Genomic DNA, 8364 nt, shown 5'->3' on the forward strand with positions numbered 1-8364 from the left:
TTTTGGCCAAAATGGTACTAGGGGAGAAGTTTTCGATTAAATTATAACAATGCTATTAATGAATTTATGTGTTATTTTCTGTATTTGTTGTCCAACCATCATCACTCATGTAAGGCCTTCTCGAACTCCAATTAACCTTAAATTTTAACCCAAAATAAAAAATATATCAGGAGACTTCTCATAGAATTTCAGTATGTCCAATGATCAGGTTGAGAGTTATGCTTGATATCATAAAAATAAACAATTAGTAACTCTACACCAAAATTTGAATTTACATACTATTTTATTTACTTAAATCATCAAGATTTTAAAACTAATTCATTGAAGACTCTCATCCATCATCATAATAAAATCTTCATCGGATTTTTCACATCTTTTAGTCAAAATAATACGATTATATGTTGGGCTTATATTGGTGATCAATGTTTTTCACGTATAAAATTATACATTATTTTATTTAGAATTCCACTTGTTGTTGTTGTTGTTGTTATCGTTATTATTATCTAACTATTTTCACCCTAATTTATAAAAAAAAATTCTTTAAAATAATTATTTTACTTCATTAGAGAATTTACACATGATTAGAGAATTTACACAATTCTTCACTGGTTTGACATTTTACATGCTAATTTATCACTTTACCTCATCCAAAATTTAAGTTAAAAAAATATTTTCTTCTAATATATAATTTTTCAATTAAGAATTACCCTAACATTGATGTTTTGATTTTTAAGCCCAAGGTTTACAAAAACATCATCTTTTTATTTTTTTAAGAAAATTTAGAAAAACATCATTTAAAAAAATCTTTTAAAAAAGTTAAATCGAGCTTTGATTAGATCAATTGGATCATGATTTGACTTGTTGGATTGAAAAATAAATTTTTAATTGATTTTTTTATTAAAAAAAACTCAACTAAGATCAAAAGCTAAATCGACTAGGTTATATCGACTTGCGAAGCCTTGCTAGGTTTAATAATTATGATCTAAATTCTAAAAGAGAAAGTAGCATTTTGTTATTATGTTCAAACAAAAAAGAGATAACAAAAACAAAATAAAAAACAAAATAAAATAAAAGATAGAGATAAAATTATATTTGATATAAAAAATAATAATTATCTTTGTATTTTTATTTAATTGAAAATAAATAAAAATAAAATAAAATATAAAAAATATATTTTATTCTTAATATATATTATCCATGCCTTCTATCCTCCAGGACATGTCCTAACACAGTAAACAAACTCTAGATTAAATCTTTTCAGTTCAACAGATTCAATCCAAGGGTCCACAAGGGCTGGCGGGATATTAAATTCAGAGACCTGTCTGCCATAACTTGCTTTACTCTCTCCTCTTCACTACCACTCTCAACTTTTCTTCCATGGTGGACCTCCTCCCATCTTGTTTTCACGCTTCTTCTCATTAGTTTTACTACTTTGGCCTTTCTTGACTCAGAACAAGACATATCATATCCATAGGTATGGAGAAGAATAACTAACAATATTTGTGCAATCAATGGGCTTGCGTGCTTTTCTTTCCTTTGGTTGAATTGAATCCATCGTAATTGAGCTCAACCTTGTAAGATCTTTCAATCTCTCTTTTTGCATAACCACTCAACCTTCCTTTTAACTGTTCCAACTCTCTCTTTTTTGTCCCCAATCTCTAGTACTCGAAACAGGAAAAAAAATCCCAACTTTTTGTAACACTTTTTAACTTTCTTTATGTGATTGCTTTCTGTCTGATTATTGGGTTATTAGTAGCTTCCACAAGTACCAGAAACTGACAAAGATCTCATTACAGTGAAAAAGGTGAGGTGCTAAGACAACTAAAAAGCCCATTTGCTAAAATAGAAAAAAAAAATGGAACTTTGAAACACGTCTCGATTCTCTACTTTCTCTTTGTTCCTTGGTTTCTTTCTTCTTCTTGTCTTGATCCATTGTCAACAGCTTGTTCTTAGCCTTTTTTTATTGTGCTTCAATGAATTGATGGCATGCCATTGCTATTACAGGCCAAAGGGCTAGCTGTTTGTGTCTTAGTGTGGTCATTCATTCAGCTCTGGACTCGTGCTTTGTAGACATGGGTGAATCATTGGTTACTGCCTCAAGTTATGAAGATAAGGTACACTCACTTGTCCCTTGATCTGTTAAATGTGCCCCATTTGTTAAGAATTTAGTTGTCGCGATTGTCTTCTTGAATTTATTTTCTTTTGTTATGGATTCTTGATTAATTTCCAGTCCATGCTTGCAAAAATTCCCATGCTTTCTGGTTTTGCGTAGTTATGAGCTGTCATTCTGTTTCTTGCTTGAATTTTGTTTTTTTGTGATTACATAAAAGATAGGAGGGACAGTTGCCTCGGATCCTGTTCTTCAAGCGTCGGTTTCATTTGGTAGATTTGAGAATGATTCTCTGTCTTGGGATAAATGGTCATCCTTCTCACAAAATAAGTACTTGGAGGAAGTTGAGAAGTGTGCCACTCCTGGATCTGTAGCTGAGAAAAGGGCTTACTTTGAGGCTCATTACAAAAAGATTGCTGCTAGAAAGGCTGAGCTACTAGATCAGGAGAAGCAAATCGAACATGATTTATCGAGGGCAAACAATCAAAACAGTGGAGATGTAATAGTTAAGACTAGTCAGATGGATTCAGACTTTGATGCGTCCAATGGCCAAACTTCTTCTGAAGGTATTAGGCCGGAAAGCAAATTGGATAATGAGTGGGATGGTGGCCATAAAGACAAGCCTACTGAAGATGCTGCAATTGATGCACACGGTCAAGCCTCAACGAATAAGCCTTATGAAGACACTGCAGTTGATGCACACGGTCAAGCCTCATCGAACGATCCTTATGAAGACGCTGCATTAGCTGTACACGGTCAAGCCTCATTGAATGAGCCTTATGAAGATGCTGCAATTGATGTACAAGGTCAAGTCCCATTGAATGGGAGAGTGAAGGAAGAGCAGGATAGCGAATTAGATACCCCTGTGTCAGCCAAGCTGGAAGAAGTAGCTTTAATAAAAAAGGAGGAAACTGGGTCTCAAGACATGAGAGAATTGCCAAAGAACTTAGAAAAAGAGATGGAAAACATCCTAATGATCAAAGAGGAAAAAGTGAAGTTAGATCTTCGGAAGGAATCTCCAAAGGTGAACGATTATGCTATCGAACCTAGTCATTTCCATAGGGGAAAAAAAGCTAAATTCTGACGGATTTTTATACACTAATTGCAACTCTGGTTTTTTATTAGCGTTGTGGCTCATCTGTTTTGCTATATTGTTACTTTAGATTTCTCCAATGAGCAAGGTTAGAGATTTAGCAATGGCGAAGAAGAAACCAGAACCACCTATAACTAAACGGCCCCAAATCTCCTCTCTGAAGTTCTCAAAGCCTGCGTCAACTTCTAGTTCACTGTCTGCGTCACAATCTTCCATGAAGAAAGTTAACGGTTCATCTTTACCAAGGAGCAAAAATACTCCTGTTGGAGGGAACAAGAAAATGACCCCTAAATCCTTGCACATGTCTCTGAGCATGGATTCTCCAAATTCTGAGACAGCTCCTCTTACAACTACTAGAAAATCATTTATTATGGAGAAAATGGGGGATAAGGACATTGTCAAAAGAGCATTTAAGACATTCCAAAACAATTTCAGCCAGTTGAAATCTTCTGCTGAAGAGAGATCTATTGGAGCAAAGCAGGTTTGTCATCTGATTAGGCTTATGACATGACCTTTAAAATCATTTTACTTCCCAATAAAATATTTTTGGCTTGTTGAATCTCATATTTTCAATTTTCTTGAGCAGATGCCTGCAAAAGAGACAGGTGTTAAGGTTTCCACTTCTATGACACCACGGAAAGAGAATATAGGGTAATTTTCAAATTGTCTACTTTGTATTCTGATGAATGTATTTATCATTGCATGCATGCAACTTGTGCAATAGTTTTGTTGTTGAAATGATACTTGCATACTGACAATCATGTGCAAACATTTTCAATTCCATCTGTTGGATGTCTGGATTTAGCTTTGAAATTTAATTTATTTTCTCTAAGAACAAACAGGGCAGATAATGGAGAATGTGAAAGCTATGATTGGTGATTGGAACCAAATTAAACTCTTTTCTTTGAAATACATTTGTTAATTTGTGTTATCTGGTAAAATTGTCATCACCTGCAAATTACCTTGTTGGTCAATCCAAACTTCCATTCCTATGGTCCTCTTCTTACTTTATTTCTATCAGGCACATCATTTCTGATTTGGCAGTTTTAAATATATGTAGATCCAATGTTGAGCTTTTATAATCATAAAATCTCAACAACTCTATCATAGTCTTGTTCTCTGGTTGGTGCTACTTGTTTTTTTGGTTCATAGGAATTTCAGCTTCACGATGGCAGTTATCCATCTCCCTCCCTTAATCTCTCCCATCACAGGTGTGAGTGGGATTCGATTCCAGGTTGCTTGGCACCATATAAAGTGACTTTAACAACCAGGCTAATTTTAACAAATGTGTCCATACTGAAGCTTATCTATTTTGCCTTCTATGTGTGGCATTTATTAATAATTTGCCTCGTCTTTCTAACATCACAGAATTTGCAGCTTACACTAATTTGCGAAAACTTTCTGTTATTTGTTTGTGAGATTGATGTCTAGTTTAACGTTCATATCTATGATTTATAGAGTAACATCATGAAGAACTTTGAAACAATGATGTCTTTTACTTCTACTAATCTGCTTTTGTGCAAACACCTAAAAGATTTACCACCTTATATGGAAAGTTCAGTGTTGGATTGTTGTTGTGATAGGTCTTTCAAATCTGGCGGGGTGGATAGGAGAACTGCTAAGCTGGCCCCATCTTCTTCTGTCTTGAAAAGTGATGAGAGAGCAGAGAGAAGGAAAGAGGTATAACCATTTCACTGCTACCCTTCTCTCTCCATTGGACACAATTCTTTTAGGAAAAGCTTTTTAACATTTTGAGCATGCAATGCTGTTTTCTGTTAGCCACTAAATTTAAGATCTCTTTTAAAATAAATTTCAGTTTTCTAAGAAACTGGAAGAAAAATCCAAGACTGAGGCAGAGAGCAGGCGCCTTGGAACAAAATCAAAGGTAGATTTCCAAATATCCTCATTTTTGTTGTTAGTATCAAATTTCTGTGATGTGACAATGAACAAAAAACAAATCAATATAATTTAAAAGAAGAATGCAGCCAAGTGTGTTTCTGTGAGCTTTTGTGCATGTATGTATACCAATGCACCTTTTGTTTTTCCTTCCAATGGTTTCTTGGATGACAGTGCTCCCAAAAGATTAGCTCCATTGGATCATTAAAACAATACAGTTCTATTGTTCCATCCGAATGACTGTCATGCTATATGCTTGGTACAGGAGGAAAGAGAGGCAGAGATTAAAAAGCCAAGACGAAGCTTGAACTTCAAAGCCACGCCCATGCCAGGTTTTTATAGAGGACAGAAGGCATCAAAAAGCCCATTAGATAAGGTATGTACTGTTCCGGCTTATGATCTACATGGGATGGAAAACAATTTGAAACATTATACACTACTTTGAGGTATATGGCCAGGTCTTTGCCTTTGGCTTTCCCTTTTTAATCTCTGTCTATATGTTGGTAAGTGCTTAATGTTAGAAAACGTCTATATTTATTCTCTCCCCCTATTTCAGTGCTTTGTGGAAATAAAAATTTGTGTATTAATAGTCAACTACCGTTGGTAGTTCAGACAAGTCCACAAAACTATTGAACCAATCATTGAGAAACTTCCATCTTTTTTTCAATGTCTAGGTAGGGTGCTTGTTTATGGACACCAAACCAGATAAAATAGAAAAACCTATTAAATAGTGGTAATTGGTAAGGAAACTAGAATAAACTACATTTCTACTCCAACTACTAAATAATAAATACTGATATTCCTAAAAATATAAAAATCTAGAAAAACTAAACAATATTAAAATTTCTAAATGGTCAAATAATATTTGTTGTCGTTGTCTTTCTCCACCCCCACCAACTTTTTAGTGTTTATCGAGTCTGGTGAGGCTGGATGACTTGGAGAGGCCTATTGTTGCCTTGCTTACAATTAGGCTTATTGTCTGTCAATTTGCCATCACTCAAATGGGTCTCAGGGAACATGATGGATGACCTGTCACTGTCAACACTACATGGCATTTGACAAGTGAAATGCATCTTTTTATGTTGCATATCAAAATTCCAGTAGCATGTGAATTTAAATGTGCATCTGATTTAAGCTTCTAAACCCTATCCGTCTAAATTCAGGAGAATCCAATTTATGAATTCTGGGGAAATAGAGCAATGAATTGAAAAAAAAATTGTTTTGCTGAATTATCTTGAGACTGAAGGAGCATGCAAAAATGCTCAAACACTATGTTTTTAACTTTAAGTCATTGTCCCCTAATTTCCTTCTAAATCATGTCATAAACTCATAATCCCTGCTCGATGGGTTTTTTTCTTGAGGATTCGGGGAAAGAAAGGGATGGGTTGTGCACACAAAAAATAGAAAAAAGAAACAGAAAACTAGTAAACACACTAGACCTGAGGGTTCAAAAGATGTAAATGAATGTGAGAACTGATAGACTTATTGTCATGATGTATGCAGGAGGGTTCCAAGACGCTTCGGATATAGAGATACGCATCATCCATCAGGAATGTGATATAATAAAACTTTTTCTGAAAGAAACAGTGAGCAAGGGTGGCCCATTCACATTGGAGGCTGCATGCATATATTTCTAGATGAGGATTGTACAGTGGAGTGGAGTTGCTTTCTAGCAAGGAACCTGTCATGAGAGTATCACTCGGCAAATGGCAAGCTCAGTTGCTTTCTGTATGTTGGAATTGCAACCAGAGAAACCAGATTTCATTAATCATGTTGTCTAGAATAGATGGGAAATTATTTATGTGACAGAAAACACAAAGAGGTGAGGACTGCCATGTTTTTCACGCATTAGCTCTAGGCATGCATGCATTACTGTGTGAGATCAGAAGTATCAAATCGTTAGGGATATGCATAGAGGCCTTGAATAGTTTAGATATATACTGTTACATGTATTTGTTATGGCACCATGTTCTGCTTTTGTGAAGATGTAATCTTCTATTTATCTTGTCCTTCGAATTTTCAGAGTGTGAGGTTCAATCGGGCTTGAACTCCAATGAGCGTGAAGGAAATTGTTGTCTTGGTAATTGGGATAGGACAGCTTAATCTTGTTTCCTGCTGGCCGCCTACAGCATCACTTGATGGGAGATAACAAAAATCTTCTTGCAAATCTTCTTCCACATGGGCAAGTAGTAGATTTTAGTTAGCCACATCAACCAGCCTATAGAGTATAGCCTATACTAGAAAAATCTTGCATTGCGAGCGACTGAAATTAAGCTTTCAATTTCTAGGATTCATCAAGTCAAAGAAGGAAAATCTCCTCCAGCCATGGGCAAAGGCAATAATCGAAATTGACGCTCCTATATACTTCCTGTTTTCTATGCAAACTGCCAAACATGCCCTAGGCATACTGTGGTGTGTTTCTCCCACAATTGCAGCATGGAATTATTATTATTATACAATATTCTAAATGACACGGGAGAATCACTGTTTTTCTATATCCAAAAACACTATGAATTATAACAGTAATTCACTGGGTTTTATCTTTTTTTTAATTTTTATTCAAAATTATTTTTTTTTTCAACTTTTTTATTTTTTTTCTAAAATTATTTTTGTTGATTTTACTTTTTAAATATTGACCTGGTTAAAATTTTTGCTTTATAATTTTTTTCTTTAAAATATTATGGATTGCTGCGATGTTTTTTCACATAGTTCTTTTATTTTATTTCTTTATTTTTCAAAATTATATTTGTCAATTTTTTTTAATATGGAGCTGATTGAGAATTTAGTTTTGTAATTTTTTTCTTTAAAACATTGTTGATTGCTACAATGTTTCTCCGCATGGTGTTTTTTAATGGTTTTCTCCAAAATTATCTTTTGTTATTTTATTTTTTAATATTGAACTGGTTAAAAATTACAGTTACAATATGTGACAAAAGCACTATAACTTTCCTTGAAAATTACTGTTGATTGTTATAGTGTTTTTTTCCACATGGTTTTTTTTTGTTTTTGTTATGTTTTTCCTAAAATTATCTTTGTCAATTTTATTTTTTAAATATTAAGCTGGTTAAAATTTGCAATTAAAAGTAAATACAAGTTTTTTCTCACAAAACACTATGGATTGAAACAGTTTTTCCTTACATGGTTTTTTTTCCAGTTTCTTTTGTGTTTTCTTTTTTTGTAATATTTTTTCTAAAATTATCTTTGTCGATTTTATTTATTTTAATATTGAGTTGGTTAAAATTCAACTTTGTAATAAAGCTTAATC

At 33.8% G+C, this 8364-nt stretch overlaps 1 protein-coding gene across 3 annotated transcripts; it reads left to right on the plus strand.

Annotated features, from left to right (window-relative positions):
* Positions 1-1312: 1312 nt before the first annotated feature.
* On the plus strand, positions 1313-7101 carry LOC133697392 (protein WVD2-like 7). Of its 3 annotated transcripts, XM_062119896.1 has the most exons (10): positions 1313-1574; positions 1754-1804; positions 2005-2114; positions 2331-3134; positions 3274-3684; positions 3790-3854; positions 4787-4883; positions 5020-5088; positions 5365-5475; positions 6603-7101. In XM_062119896.1, the coding sequence occupies exons 3-10, from the start codon at positions 2073-2075 to the stop codon at positions 6627-6629; spliced, it is 1626 nt and encodes a 541-aa protein (XP_061975880.1). In that variant the 5' UTR covers positions 1313-1574; positions 1754-1804; positions 2005-2072; the 3' UTR covers positions 6630-7101. The 3 variants fall into 3 exon arrangements, with proteins under 3 accessions (XP_061975880.1, XP_061975878.1, XP_061975879.1); XM_062119894.1 differs by lacking the exon at positions 1754-1804; XM_062119895.1 differs by lacking the exon at positions 1754-1804 and having other exon boundaries at positions 1313-1474.
* The last annotated feature ends 1263 nt before the right edge of the window (positions 7102-8364 follow it).

The sequence above is a fragment of the Populus nigra genome, chromosome 6, assembly GCF_951802175.1.
Source record: "Populus nigra chromosome 6, ddPopNigr1.1, whole genome shotgun sequence".
Lineage (NCBI taxonomy): Eukaryota > Viridiplantae > Streptophyta > Magnoliopsida > Malpighiales > Salicaceae > Populus > Populus nigra.